Raw genomic sequence first — 15,109 nt, forward strand, 5'->3', positions numbered from 1 at the left:
GGCGCTGAGCAGTCGCGAGGCAATAATGAGGTTTGATGGTGACGTCCTCGACTACCTGGTTGCAAGACTCGCCCAGAAGCCTGAGGGGGAAAGCATTGGCAAGAAAGTCAAAAGCAGCCCTGCAGGCTCTTTCTCAGAAGCGGATCCCCAGCCAGAAGTTCAACGCGGCTCGGACTTTGCACTCGGACTAAACGAAAAGTCAAGCCCAGAATTCTGGAGTCATTATTCGAGATCCAAAGGGCTAGAGCCCGACGAAGTGGGCGTGGTGCCGGGTTGCCGTCAGTGTTGACATCCTCATCGCGTCGACGCGTCGAACAACAGCATCAACAACACGGCCCCCACCTCTGCCCCTCACCATCCAGGATGGATTCCAAGGCCCATGCTTCTCGTGGCCCTGTTCAGTCGTGCATACGGGATGAGGTCACATTATTGGCACCCGGCACTCAGCCACTCTGAGTGCGGGGAAACCCTCGTCGCAACTTTTCAAGGTCAGTTATTGTGTCCCCGAATAGAATATGCCTTTGGTTTTAGACAGAGCGTACGGAGTATCCCGTACAAGCTCCTGAGCTTCCCGCCCAAACAATCGGCGTTTCAATCAACCTTTAAATCCTCATGTACCGAAGTTGATATTATTTACACCTACTCTGTCTCGAAGAGATATGGCAAGTAAAGCGTACTTCCATATCCTTTAGTGAGGCCGTACTTTGGGTTTTATGAACCATACCCTCCGCATTCAGGGTATCAATCCTTCCCTTTCCACAGCGAGCGGTTCAATCATTGGGGGCTAGTACCTTGCCGACACCGCTGGCCTAAGACCTCGCCAATTATCCTGCTTTGTTCCTAATCGATGTCATCTAATTATTTGCCCAATGTCTTGTTCCTGTATTCTAGCGAATTTGTGGATCAATCGGCTCAGGTTATTGCAAGATGTCTGCTCCCGAAACCGGATCACGCGCAAGGCCGAAACTATGATGAGCGCTTAGATCTGCCGTCATGACAATACCATTAGAGCTTTTTGCATTTGGCATGTTGCATGAAATCGAGATCTCAGATTAGAGCGTGTATTGGTAGGAGCCTGCGGATGTCTCCAATGATACGCTGCTTCCGACCATAAGCTTTGATGTGGTTCTCCGCGCTACCAATCAATCCGGTGTTGTCGCTCTCGAGGAAGAAACTATAATGTTGCGCTCGCTCGGCGTGGTATATAAAGTCAACAATGCAATTCGCATTCCAGGTTGCGTAGGGTACGGGGAAAGGAAATGCTGTTGCATGGCGCAGAATTCTGGCAGAAGCATTGAAGGGATTTCGAATAATGATGGGCAGCAAGCAGAGAGCTTCATGGTCATAGATATGGTCTGTCAGTGATAAGAAACATTTGTCTGTTGTAAGAGTCCCCAACCTCGATGCTGGATGTAGTGGTGTAGATGGAAGAGCAACCAAGGTGACTGTGTCTATTTTGCCGACCAGTCGTGTGCGTGCTAAGCCCAAACGGGAACTCTGCTTGCTCCGGTCTTCACGTGATATGGATAATTTTTCCTCTGCGGTCCAGCAAATGAAGACTCAATTGATTAAACAAGCAAAAAAAAACTATGGTTGCTGGATCGAATCCCAGAAAACGGCGCCGGGAGGCGGCAAATGTCGATGTCAAACTTGTTGAGATCTATGAAGACCTCGCCAGCGAAAAAGACGGGATACGGCTCAAAGCCGCCCATGATTTACTCTCCCGCTTTGCGCCAGACCAAAACCCATCGGAGGAGCAAGTCGAAAAGGCCCTAAAAAGATTATTCCGAGGACTATGCAGCAGCCGAAAAGCGGCAAGGATTGGGTTCTCTATCGCCCTCACGGAGCTTTTGTCGCAGGTGTTCGCAACCTCCAACAGGCACAACTTGAAGGAGCTGAGCATCCCAAAAGCAATCGAGATTTTGGAGTCGCAAACCAACGCGGTCAATTGTGCATCGGGCCAGGTAGGCTTCTCTGGTCTGCTCCGAACACGGGATTGGTTACTGATATCATTTCATAGGAGGAGAGGGATCATTATTTTGGCCGATTGTTTGGTGCAGAGGCCATTCTGAAATCTGCCATTTTGCTTCAAGAGGGCGTTATCTTTGACAATTGGAAGAAACTCCTCTCTCTGGTGTTTGACTTGGCCACGAAGAAGCCGTGGTTGAGAGAAGAATGCGGATATATCATCTACTGTGCAGTGCGAGATATTGCTGTTAAAGCAGCAGATGTCAAATATATCAATACGGTCATTGGGGCACTCGCAGAAAATGGACTTGCCAAAACGCCCGAAGGCGTTGCAATCTGGCTTGCGGCCAAAGAGTCCGCGTTGCCGGTAAGTTTCGTTCCTGGTATATGGCAGGATGGCAATCCGTTGCACTCCAAGGAACGAACTACTCTCGCAAAGATTATGAAAGAGTCATCAGATCCTCATTCCGATGGAGACGGTGAAAATGGAGCCGCAGCCAAATCCCGTGTTTGGAATCCAAAATTGCATTTTGCATGGGAGCCGATTCTTGCCAAACTGTACGCGCCTTTTCAAGCTAAAGCCGGCGACAAAGCCCCCAAGCAAATATCTTTTGCCGACTTTTGGACCGAAGTTGTCGACAGTAAGTGAGCCCGCGGCTTAATTCTCACCGCTCCCGCTAATGACGTATAGATGGACTTTTTGCAGCCGCGTCGTCGGAAGAGCGGAAATATTGGGGTTTCCTCGTGTTCATGAGAGTTGTGAATGATGGACCCAGTGAAGCTGCCAGCTCAGTATTTACAAAGAACTTTGTTCGGTGTTTGACGAATCAGCTATCTGTTGAAGATCGGTATCTGCACCGAATTGCCCAAAAGTCCGCAAAGTCGATACAGACCCGTGGTGCCGCTGACCCGCAGTTTGTAACTGTAGCACTTCGTGGCTTGATGGGGCAAGCAGGTTCTATTAATTTTGACCAAGTGACGAAAACCAAAACTATTGAAAAACTGATTGGTGACGCATCTACGGACGCTTTGGATCAGATCGTTCCGTTGTTGCAGAGTTTGATCATCAATCCCGGCGTGGATGATGCCAAAGCGGCTTTACCGAAGAGACATCAACTTGCTACCCTCTTGACCTCAATCGTAAAATCGCTTTCTACGACATCGAACTCCACGGACGACTTGGATACCACCATCAAGCGTGTCATGCTTGTTTTGGCACGCTTTGCATACTTTGTGCCCGCAGATAGTACCAAGAATAAAGACACTGCCCCAAAGCCACCAATTGCTCAGTCGACGCAGGAGTTCTTTAGGAACAAAATCTCATCATGCCTGAACATGGTTGTTGCCGGCCGCAAGAGTCCTTCGGCCGTTGCATGCGAAGTTATCCAAAGCATTCGTGATATGGAGCAAAATGGGGAATATGGCAAGTTCGTTATCGACATGGGGGATAACATTAGCGCGTCTGTCGACTCAGCATTCAAGATACTGAAAAAGCTCCAGCACAAGGTACGATCGATCGTGCCTTATTTTCTTCTGACGCATCGGGCTGACTGGTAACAGGAAAAGAAGAGCGACGAAGCGGGGATGGCCAGCATTCACGCACTAAAGCTTCTCTACGCTATGACCATCTTTCAGGTTTATAATGGCGATGCTGATGCTGTGTCTATGCTGGACGAGCTTAAAATATGTTACGACAAATTCATCGGCCGGAAGAAGTCTGCTGCCGATGTTGCAGAAGCCTCTGATATTCTGGTTGAAATCCTGCTCAGTTTTGCCTCGAAACAATCCCAATTGTTTCGCCGGACTAGTGAACAAGTCTTCGGCGCCTTTGCTGACCGAGTCACAGCCACAGGACTTCAGTCGTTGATCGCGGTATGGTGATATTGTGTTTCAACTGCATGCTACGAATTGCTAATATGTAAAGCTAGATTCTGGAGGCGAAAGATTCCCTTGCTGGGCAGGAGGAAATGTTCGAGAATGACAATGATGATGATAGCGATGTGGAGATGGTCGATCCAGATGACGATGATGTAGAAGAAATAGACCAGTCGCTCGAGTCAGACTCGGAACCCGAGGATAATCACGAAGCTTCCGATGATGAGAATGACGAGAGCGAACCTGAAGACGACGACGAGCTCGAGGCATTTGATGCCAAGCTCGCTGCAGCTCTCGGAACCCACCGTGCAGATAAAGACCTCGATGCCGGTTCCGAAAGCTCCTCAGACTCTGACATGGACGACGATCAAATGGAAGCCTTAGATGAGCAACTGGCTCAAGTCTTCAAAGCTCGCAGCCAAGTGACAAATAAAAAGAAAGAGAAGAAAGAAGCCCGAGAAAACATGATCAACTTCAAAAACCGCGCTCTTGACCTTCTCGAAATATACGTGAAAAAGTCTCATTTGAACATAATCGCAACAACCATCCTCCTCCCGCTGCTACAAGTCGTGCGGAAATCCAAAATCCAACAAATTGCCAACAAGGCTAGCGGCGTGCTGCGTGAATACTGCAAGCTGTGCAAGGGAAATAGCGTCCCCACCGTCGAGATGGAAGAGCAAGTTTGGGATTTGCTTCGAGCGATCCACGAGGAGGCCACGCATAGCGGACCGGTGTTCCACGCAACTGCGTGCAGTCAGGCGAGTCTGTTGGTAGTCAAGATTCTAGTGGCACATAAAAAGGACAATGTTGAAAGGGTCGTGGATGTGTATGCTGAGACGAGGAAGAAGCAGCTGGTCAGCAAGAGGTGCCATGTCCAACCGTCCTTTTTCTCTGATTGGAATAACTGGTGCGTTTCGGCGAGTAAGCAGATTAAAGGGTGATGCAGGATGCTCTATATCATGGATTTCAATAGATAGAATCACAACACAAAAATAATATGATTTATAGTTCACTGGGTTGTTTGATTAGGTATGTTGAGCTTTGCCTGGAGGCATGCATTGAAAGGCTGTAGACAACGCATGCTGGGTTTACGGGGTAGGATTTTACTCCAGCAGTCGATACAATTTATACTAAGAGTTTGGATATCTCGGGTCGCGAGAGAGGCCACACAGAGAAAAGGTAGGATGGGACGGTATATACCCAGTGCCTCTCGGGTTATAGCTAATGACTTCCAGGAGCTTGATATAATTAGGAGAAAGTAATTTAAAAATGGAAAGGAAAAAAAGAAAGAATGGCATGAGCGAGCTAACGATAACGGTATCAGCTTTGCGGCTAAGTGTTGGCGTGGTCAGGGTCTTATTTCAAGTCTCCGAAGTGCTTTACAGAGAGACTCGGGAAATGCACAAATGTCAGAAGAGGAGGAATAATAGTTGGATCCTAGGGAAAAATCTAAATACATATCCCCTTGCAGATAAACAATGGCCTTTTATTAAACATATCAACCCTGAGATTTACTCCCAAATCGGACTGATAAATCTGATCACACCCGTGCGAATCTTGGGAGGCTCCTCCGCCGCAAGAGTCTCCTCCAAACCCGTTACCAAATCGACATCTTCTGGCTTCCAGGCCCAAGGATCATGCCGGTAAAAGAATCTGTGTCCAAAGTACAAAATCAAAAACGCCGGAAGGCCAATGTATGCAGTGAAGAAGCCGGCCACCGACCATTTCTGCTTGAAGAACACCTGGAAGCCGTTGATGAGGATGAGGAATGGGAACCCGACCATACCAACGTATGCGCCGTATGGTTGGAACATGGATTTGTAGGGGCGTTCGACGCCCTGAGTGTCGGTGGCCTTGCGGAAGCGGAAATAGATGATGCAGCAGCAGGTCCAGGAAATGAAACCGGAGGTGTTGGTGAGACTGACGAACCAGTTGAAGACTTGGGAGCTACCGCTTCCAACGGCGAGGTATGACAGGGCGGAGAAGCACGCGCTGGCAATCAATGCATAGTGGGGGAGACCGTATCTGTTGCAAGATTTGAAGATGCTTGGGGCGTTACCAGAGACGGCGAGAGAGTACAATGCGCGAGAAGACATGTAGAGGTAAGAGTTTCCTGAACTCCATGCCGAAGTGAGGATGACAGCGTTGACGATACTGTCAAGAACGGGGATTCCGGCGAGTTTGATGCCGACGACGAACGGCGAGGAACCGGCACCCGCTCCGCCGTTTGTTAAAGCAGATTCACTCGATGGACAGATGACGCCAATGGCAAGGGAGCCTAGAATGTAGAAGAAAAAAAGCCGGTAAAAGAATCGTCGCGAGGCGCGGGGAATGTTGTACCGTGGGGATTGCATTTCACCAGCGGTCTGGATGATCAATTCAGGTGCGAAAAGGAACGCAAAGGCGCTAAGAACGACGCATTGCAGGAGAGCAACAAAACGGCCCGCGTGCCCGCCCACAATATATTCATTCGCCGCCCCCGGCATTTTCCAATAATGAAAGCCCAGCCGTTGACGGTGCGGACCACCGCCCCAGAATAGAATAAACGCCAGGATGAGTAAACCTAGGAGCATGATGACCTTGATGCTAGCGAACCAGAACTCCGATTCACCGTACCATTTAACGGGAAGAACGTTGAGAACCAGAATGACCACTATCAGGATAGTAATCCAAACGGCGATATGGACATTGTTATCCCAGTAACCTATGATCAACGCGCCGGCAACGACCTCATTCGGGACCAAAATTCCCATGGAGTACCAATACAAATATCCGAGAGCAAAACCCAAACTTCTCGATACATAACGATATCCGTAGTAGCTCATCGTGCCGCCGTGAACGGGGAGGTAAGTTCCAATTTCGGCGATCGCAGTGACAACCATAAGGACCAGAGTACCAATAAAGATGTAGGCGCCCAGCAAAAAGGCCGGGCCACCGATTGCAAGAGCTTGACCACTGCCGACGAAGAGACCTGTACCAATGGTTCCACCAAGAGCCATCATCTGGACATGTCTTGACTTGAGACCGCGCTGCGTTTGGCTATATCGGCTGTCGAGGAGATCTCTCTCAACCATGGCACGGATGGCATCACGACTTTCTTCTCCCTTCTCATAGGCAGGCGGGGCCGGCGTGGGCATGGTGGCCGCCCCAACCTCCATGTCTTTTTCGTTGCCCATCTTGAGGAGGATGGAAGATTGTTCCAAGGCGCCTCAAGTCAAAAGGCAACGGTATGGCCGGAGCGCAATGGCAAAGGGAAGATAAACGAGGAAAATTGGCACTTCAAAGTGAACTGAAGGGTTTTTACAAACCCTGGATGGTTGACGAGATTAGATTGGGGAGACGGGAGGTATTTAACGTTGCGCAGGGAATAACCGACCAAGGGCTGGGAGCTCCAGGGAAAAGCTTGGGATGCAGGATATCATCGCTTGGATACCCTAACATAAAGAAATGCCAATGCCATGCTGGCGGGAGAGCGAGATGAGGGGAAAGTACTCAGAACGACCTCCCGGTAAGCTTATGACCCTCTTTGGCTAGTTAGACACGGTCCATAAAAACGAGAGAGAGAAATGTGGCCCGCAGGCCAATGCGAGGAGAGTGTGAATTTCGTTCGATTCAAGAGGGACCCGTCTGGCACTGGCAGTCAGCCATGGTCATTGGACGAGGAAGGAGATCGTCCCGCTCCTCGTTTTCTTCTCTTCAGAAAACGCCTCATGGCAGCAGAGGTCAGGTTGGAGGCAAAAGGCATGGGGTGGTTTTCAGCGGTGCAACAGTGCAAGGGTTGAAACCCAGATCAGCCACTAAGGAAGTTTGGATCCAGTTGATTGTGGAGGGCCTTTTGAAGGTGTGGAGGACGATCACAGGCTCTGAGCCAGGAAGAGGTCTTGAGGCTGCGTGACTAGTCCGTATTCGCAGCTCGGTCGCTTGAGATCCTGGTAGCCATCGTGAGTGACGTTGGATGGGGTTGTCGAGAGACGGCGACAGAAGAGCTTTTCTGGAAACCTTCGAGAAGGGAACATATGTAACTAATGAGAAGCTTTTGGTGTGAATGCTCAGCACGCCATCACAAGGCTCAACAAGAGCTTAACTATTAGTTCGTGTTATTTGGACGAACTTAGTTAACAAACTTGGAGACACGGAAATACTGAGAGCATAGGGCATGCTTGGCTGGTGTAATCACTGCTGCTCAGACTGCCGGAATTGGCGAGGGAGTCGTTATATTCTTTTTTTGCAAATTGAAATCAGACAGGCCAACGGCATGAGTTAATCCCTTCTCAAATGACCATGATGATATCAAGAAAGGAACCGACACCGGCACAGGAGCTAGGAAGATATCATGATGTCAACTGGCTGAAGTGGAGAAATGGAGTCGTGGCGTTGTTAGTTAGTAAGTTAGCGTTCAACTCTCTCATGGCCCTGCTTGAGCTCGAATTTGGGAGATTCGTGAAATGTCTTCCATCAGCTCGGTTCCTGAAGCAGCGATCGGGAGTCATACTCCAGGGTACGGAGTTCATGCATCGAAACGGGATCCGTTGATACCACTACTTGTCCTCTTGCCATCCTAGAATAAGAGAGCGTCTCGCGGCCTTTGTATCAATAGCACTGTGGCTATAGCGCCTGGCGAGATTCTTAGAATCAAAGAAACCGAACTCATTTGCAGGCAAATAGCGGAAAAGCCAGGATATTCGGGGATCATGCCATGACAACACATTGTCAATCTGCGTCTCGGCACTTGGTAACCTGGGGTTGGTGCTGCATGGCTCTCTGTGGAGGGAGAGAGAAGGATTGGAGAAATATGAGCGAAAGCTTTCGGAATGATTTCGCATAGGGACTCGGGAGCTATGCGCTTCACGTCGCTTGAAGCTCAATGTATGCTGGATGTAGCTATCATCTCCAGCTGAAACAATGACCAACCCAGTGCAGGTGCTGGCAGACCCGTCCCTTGATATTCTCTGTGGAATTCCTGTATCTCACCTTACCACCAGCTCTCCGATGTCTGCTCCTATCCAAAGTATCTAGAGGGCGAATGTGTTTTTTGCTAGAGGTTGAAGCTCGACAGAGCTCCCCTGTCTACGTCGTACGGAGTACATGGAGCCCTGGTGCAGTGAAACTTGGGACTCAGACGCCACTTATGCACGAAACAAAAGCAAAGCTCTCCAATTGTCGACTCAAAGCAAAATACATCCGAACTGAGGATCGTTGCACGAACAGGAGTGTTGAACTGGACAAATGAAGCTACACAGAGCCTAGAAACTAGACGGTCTGTTAGATTTGAGGCAACGAAGAAAGGTTTGGACCTGTGACAAGTATTGTCTTCAACTCAATCAATAGCGTCGGAAACTCATGGGTATCACTCGTAACCATTTATCCATGACCCGAAAACAAACAAGAATCCAAAACCGAAATATCCAACTTTTATTTCCCTTCCCCCAAGCGGACCAATGCTGCCTTCGATAAACCCAAAAAGAACGCCCTTGGCTCTTGCCGTGCTGTGCCATGCCTTGCTATCCAAACCGTTTGGTAAAACTATTCTTTTGTCAATTCGCGAGCTGATCAACCCAGCAGGCAACCAATGCTTTTATCAGCCCAATAACCACGTCTCTCCCGTTTTCGACGCTTGCTTGATCCGTCCAACCAGGGACATGCAGGAACACAATGTTCCGATTGTCCCCTTGTTTGTACGCGTATGCCATGCTGGTATAATATATGAACTCGCAGAGATACCTCCCGGCGTCGTCCGACAACCTTAAATCGGCTTTTGGCGGAAGATAAGACCGCCCACCGTTCCAAAAACGCTGCATCTAGCGGGGACGGGGTTATGCGGATGGGAAGCTTGGGATCGGAGGATTCTGTAAGTGCATGGGGAGAAGAAAGATGGGGGGAATCTGTCGGGGGCAGCCCAGGACGCAATACGTCAGGCAGCCCATCCTGTTTCCACAATGCTTCTCCGTCGTCGTAACCCAATTGTCCATCTACGTCTGTAATGGGATATCCATCACGATGCGCCCTAGTTTCCACAGAATAGTAGTGCCGCGTGGACGCCATCCCGACATGTACTATCAAATCAGGGGCTTGGCCATGGTGTGCGCGTTTAAAGGCATCTAAAATGGTCGGCACCGCAACCCGCACGGCGGAATATGAGACTCGGATCGGAGCAGGGTGGGCATGGATCCGGATGGTGCGTGGTGTTGACGTTGACGACGAAGCTGTGGTTGTAGTCGCAGGAAGAGCAGAAGTGATCAGAAATGAGGGATTGAGTGGGTTGGTCTTGAAGGGCTGTTTTGGCGATAGCACATGGCGGTTAACGATCTTTCTGATGACGAGTCGGCAGAGAAACTCACTCCAAACCCAGTAACTAGGACATGGATTTCGTCCTCTGTCGCTGTTGGTTCTGCTGCCTCCAGTGGCGGCAGTGTCACTTCGGGTAACAGACCTGACCCGAAATCGCCCATCGTGAATGCGGCTATAGGAGTTGGGACTGACTATCCTGGGGTTTGTTAGATGTGGCAACTGTAATATAAAAGATCGCAAATCGCATTTCAAGCTCCGGGTCCCTCTTGGTCATCAGCAGCAAGAAAGACTGAGCTTCCCAAGCCGAGTGAAGCAATCTCTCTCTCGCAGCCCCTCCATGGAGCTGATAAGCGATAAGGAAATATCATGCCCATCACGTGACAGCCGCATAACTAACAGCCGCTGCTGCCCAACAACAGCAGCAGAGAGTGACAGACATGCGCTTGGCTGCAGAATCAAAGAGTGGAGAAGGGGCCGGTTGATATCCGAGCCATTCATCACCATTCTCTGAACTTGCTGGTTGTCCCTGGGTTTCGCTGCGGAGGACTGCAGTATAGCGTGCTTGGCCTTCTGCTGTCTAATCTGACGCCACATATTAAACGCGAAAAGGGTGCGTCGCGCTTCCACAGGCGCGTCTCGACGCGTTCAACACGCGACGCCGAAAATCAATTTCCCCGCCCGCCAATCACGAAATTCGCCCCTGTTGGATCAACCGTCGGCTGTCCAATCCAGGCCCAAAGAATTACGCAATTCAACCAGGGGGCTGGCCAAATAGATTGCCAACAAGCAGAATGGGAGCAGGACGGGAGTGGTCAACTGGATTTTGAAGACGTCGGAGCGGCTGCTTCTCGGCCATGGAGCCGACAGAGGCCATTGTGACCTTGTGAGACCGTGATCCAAAGTGATGCGCACGAGGGCCCTAAACAAGGCCCAATCATGCTAGTTTCCTCACCGCATTTCTCCTTCGAGTTTTTGTTGAGGAAAGCTTCGTGTCCCTTCTGTGCGCAGGAAGAAAACAGCTGTCGCCGTCCAAGGGCACTCATCCTGGATAGCTTGGAAGCTGATCCTTGCTCGACGTCGACATGCGATGGCTAAAAGAGAATCGAATCCGAGATATCCTAGATCCCAACGCCTTTAACCCGCTGTCAAAAGATCAGCCACCAAAATCAAGGTGAAATGGGAAAGATATGTATGTAGATCAGCCGGTCGGCACAGACTCGATCGCATCAGATAGACATCCGGCAGGAATGAAGGCGCATACGGAGTAGATTCAATGGAATCAAGGACGGCTCTCCTTTTCTGATCACCAGCATTCCAACCCTTGCACTTGCCGTCTCTCCCTCTGTACACCTCGATGAACGTGCGCCTGGATTGTGAACCCTGTGCCACCAAGAGGTACTTGATTCTCCACTGTCCGCCTGGCGCAGACGCTAGTCACTTGCGATCCAATGACAACCCGCGCGCTGACTTGACACCTCCGAGTCCTGCGTTTCGACCCTTCGCCCACATCATCCACCGCCGCAAGTGAGACCACATCACGGTGCAAATCCCATCCTCGTTTCCTGCCAGGCACATTTGTTCCGATCGCGCTCTTTTTCGTCTCCTTTCAGATATCTGTCCCAGGCCTAACTACAAGCCCATCAGCGACGAAGCGACGAGGCGTGCAGACGCTATTAAGTAGCTCCTGGGGGCAAGCCAGCGGTTCGCTCTCTCAAACACCGGCCGGTTCCTCTCACCAGCGTTGTCATCGTGAACCAAACTTACTGGATTGATGCTCCGCTCTTCATCCCCAGATCGCGTATCGTCCAGAGGTATGTAGCGTGATCCTGCCGAATGGCCACTCCCTTGTCGCCCTTTGCGCTAAACCCTCGCACCGCACTATCTTTATCACATCGCTCCCCTCTCGCCCCAGCCTCCTCTTTTCTCATCCTCCTCGCGGCCCCGGCTGGCATTTGGCGCATTCAGTCCAGCTGATTTCGTTGTTCTGCATCGCTGTCCTTGTCCGAAATCGCCAATGTCTGCCAACCTGGTCAATGGGTGCTGACGTTGTCTCTTATCCTTCTCCAGAGTATCAATTCGAGTCGCCTGACCTTCGCTTGTTCCCGTCGGCAAGTGACGCGCTTTGCTCCTCGAGTCTTCGCTATTTTCCTATCTTTTGAATAATCTCATATTCAATTCACTATAATTGTCGCACTGGTCAAGTGCCTTTTTTCTTTTGTTTCATGGTGTTTTGTCTCCTGGATTCTTATTGATCAGTTGGACAATCAGGTTTGTCGTGCCATTCAACATTTGACAACTGTCTCATTGAGCTAACAATAAGCATCAGACATTGGTCATATTGATTTGAATGAGCAATATTCACTCTGTTGACGACAGACACTCACATTTCAATTGACTGTCGAGCCGCTTCTTCGCAACAGTGATATTCTCTTCAAGTATTTCACGATTTCGACGAACTTTTGACGACTCCATTCTCATTTATGACCTCTACGATTTAACGACATTTTATTTATACAGCAGTTTGACAAGATTCGCATCCACCTTGCTTAACGTCCTCCTGAAACCCGTATCAAAGCCAAACACGCGTGACAAATTACGCGTTTTGAGCGTCTAACCAGAAGATTTGGAAGGAATAAGCGCTGGATTTAACAATCGTTTGGGATATAGTGGATATGCAACCTGGTCGCTAAGAGGCAGCCCATCATTCACTATCTCCCGGCGGAAAACAAGTATTTGTATAAGGAACATCCGGCAGTATCTCCGGATATTATTTATCTGCAGCCATGCATAACAAGTCGCCTGGACTGTCCCGCACTTTGCCAAAGGACTTTATGTTCCATGCTTTCGATGAGCCTCGAACACCTGCAAGGGCCCCCAAAGAGCTAGAGGTTCCCCCACCACCGCACCATTCTTCCTACCGTCTTCGAAGGCCTCGTTTAGATATCCTTTCAAACCTCGAGCATAACACGATGCCATTTTGTTCTCCAGACGTGGCTTTGCCTTCGATAGAGTTCTCACAAGAGGCGGATTCATCGTCGGACCCATTGAATTCAAACTTACCTGGACATACGTCCCGTGGTCACCTTGAAGTGCCACCGCGACAAAGATGCGACCCAAAGACACCTGAAGCGCAAGTGCGAGGTGACATTGTTGAAGAAAGCCGCAGCTGGAGGGAGGAGACTATTGCATCGCGGTCGGACCCCATTCCACGACCGTCCTCAGCTTGCTCGAACATTTCGGATTCATCAGTATCTTCACATGGATCGTTTGGCTCGCATCCTTCGTTTGGCGGCAGTTGTACCAGTCCCGAAAGCGAGATCCAGGATCCCTTCCTAGCGCACTCATTTCCTGAGCAGAAACAAGCTTTCGAGTCTCCCTGTAAGCCAACAGCGACCCGGGGCCTTTCTCTTCAGTTGCCTAGGGGCTCTCGATGGACCTCTGAAATGGATAATCATCTATGGAATACCTATCAAATATACCTTCAGGATCCAACCATAACCCCTTTTAAGACCGTGCCCGGCAGTGTTCCTCCGCTTGGTGTATCCCATCGTGTCGCCAGGGAAGCGCGCAAGACGTGGCCAAGAGTGAAGCATAATCTCGCAAAGAGACAAGGCCGGAATATGTCGCAGAAAACTGCTTCGGACGTTGAACAAGCCGCTGAAGAAAGGAGCGGAAGCTGCACCCCTACAGCCGGAGTGGTTGATTCTACGCCGCTTTGGCCCCGTTCCAATGCCTCGACACGGAAAAGATTGAAGCAGCTATGCCGAAGGAGATATTCCATCGCACCCCACTACCAAAGGCTATTACAGTCCCGGAGCCCTTCCCCGTTTCCAGAACCTTTCATCCGCTCTTCAAATTCATGGTATGGAACAGGCTCATCAGAAGCCGGGTCGAACCCCTTTGCTCGTGATCTTGGTGTTTCCCTTGTTGCAACATCTCTACCCGCTTGCATTTCTGAAGCCACCATTGAGAATAGCAATATGAATACCGACCAAGCGAACTGGTTCAATAATGTGGCGGAGCATCAACCTTTAGCAACCGCATCGCAATCTCAGTATTTCGCGCACCATAGCAATCTAGCCGCCGAGAATCCAGTCGCCATCCCTCGTCTTGGTTCACCTTTTATGTATCATACTTGGGGCCCTGAAAGTTCTCGTCGTATGCGTCCAGCAACGCCTGCAAATATCCCTGAAACTGTTCATGGCACTGGTCCACGACTGCGATCCTCCATCCCACCCGAAATGCTTACCAACGCTCATAAAAGACGGGCAATGAATCAATTAGAAGATGAAATCAGTCCGGACAGGAACGCATTCCCTGACATCCTCCAAGAGCCATTACAGGACGGGAAAAAGAACCCTAATTATCGACGAGTTCGATTGCGGAATCGCGGAGCAACTACTAGTGGGCTAAGCTCTCGAGAGCGATTAAATCAATTGTTCACTCCACCGTCATTATTTGGATCTAATGAGGGCAGTACCAATGGCCCCCAATCCAGCTCTTCCGTAGCTGAGCCACCAAAAGAGGAAATTAAAAGGCTCGGCTCTCCTTTCAACTCGGATCGTTGCTCGAACAGATCTTTACAACCACGTCACGCACCTTCGCGCTCGGAACCATTCATCCTGACCAAACCTCTCCGGGATAGAGCTTCTAGCCTCCAGAGTGCCCAGCCGCTTTATTTTGCGCATGAGAGAACCGTGATGCCTCCTCATCCCACGTCTGAAGATCTCTTGACCGAAACTAAACTTACGCCGACATCCGATCTAGACGTTCCTAATCTTCGCGGCCGTTAATGTTAAACCGAATCGGCAGCTCCCATCTCGGCAACTTTCCTTGAGATTGAGTACTCTGCTCATCTTCGTTGTTGTTGTATTTGTTATCCCGCTGTCTTACTGTGGATACATCCTTCCAATTACCGCAATTTAAACGCCATCCGAACCTCATTTTGTGCGACAACTCCGTGTCGAAAGCGGACGTC

At 49.9% G+C, this 15,109-nt stretch overlaps 5 protein-coding genes across 5 annotated transcripts; 3 read left to right on the forward strand and 2 right to left on the reverse strand.

The window, feature by feature from the left end:
* Positions 1–25: 25 nt before the first annotated feature.
* Positions 26–983, forward strand: UREG_01077 (uncharacterized protein; the record flags this gene model as incomplete). Its single annotated transcript, XM_002541515.1, has 3 exons — positions 26–278; positions 363–488; positions 892–983. The coding sequence occupies 3 exons, from the start codon at positions 26–28 to the stop codon at positions 981–983; spliced, it is 471 nt and encodes a 156-aa protein (XP_002541561.1).
* Positions 984–1,589: 606 nt separating this feature from the next.
* On the forward strand, positions 1,590–4,784 carry UREG_01078 (uncharacterized protein; the record flags this gene model as incomplete). Its single annotated transcript, XM_002541516.1, has 5 exons — positions 1,590–1,964; positions 2,021–2,609; positions 2,660–3,474; positions 3,529–3,840; positions 3,897–4,784. The coding sequence occupies 5 exons, from the start codon at positions 1,590–1,592 to the stop codon at positions 4,782–4,784; spliced, it is 2,979 nt and encodes a 992-aa protein (XP_002541562.1).
* A 570-nt stretch (positions 4,785–5,354) lies between these two features.
* Positions 5,355–6,980, reverse strand: UREG_01079 (uncharacterized protein; the record flags this gene model as incomplete). The annotated part of the gene is made up of 1 exon (XM_002541517.1): positions 5,355–6,980. One exon carries the CDS (start codon positions 6,978–6,980, stop codon positions 5,355–5,357), a length of 1,626 nt encoding a protein of 541 aa, XP_002541563.1.
* A 2,413-nt stretch (positions 6,981–9,393) lies between these two features.
* UREG_01080 (uncharacterized protein) lies at positions 9,394–11,005 on the reverse strand (the record flags this gene model as incomplete). The annotated part of the gene is made up of 4 exons (XM_002541518.1): positions 9,394–10,116; positions 10,182–10,322; positions 10,529–10,677; positions 10,888–11,005. 4 exons carry the CDS (start codon positions 11,003–11,005, stop codon positions 9,394–9,396), a joined length of 1,131 nt encoding a protein of 376 aa, XP_002541564.1.
* Positions 11,006–12,914: 1,909 nt separating this feature from the next.
* Positions 12,915–14,924, forward strand: UREG_01081 (uncharacterized protein; the record flags this gene model as incomplete). Its single annotated transcript, XM_002541519.1, has 1 exon — positions 12,915–14,924. The coding sequence occupies one exon, from the start codon at positions 12,915–12,917 to the stop codon at positions 14,922–14,924; it is 2,010 nt and encodes a 669-aa protein (XP_002541565.1).
* Positions 14,925–15,109: the final 185 nt, after the last annotated feature.

This window comes from Uncinocarpus reesii, genomic scaffold (assembly GCF_000003515.1).
Source record: "Uncinocarpus reesii 1704 scaffold_1 genomic scaffold, whole genome shotgun sequence".
NCBI classification, from domain to species: Eukaryota; Fungi; Ascomycota; class Eurotiomycetes; order Onygenales; family Onygenaceae; genus Uncinocarpus; species Uncinocarpus reesii.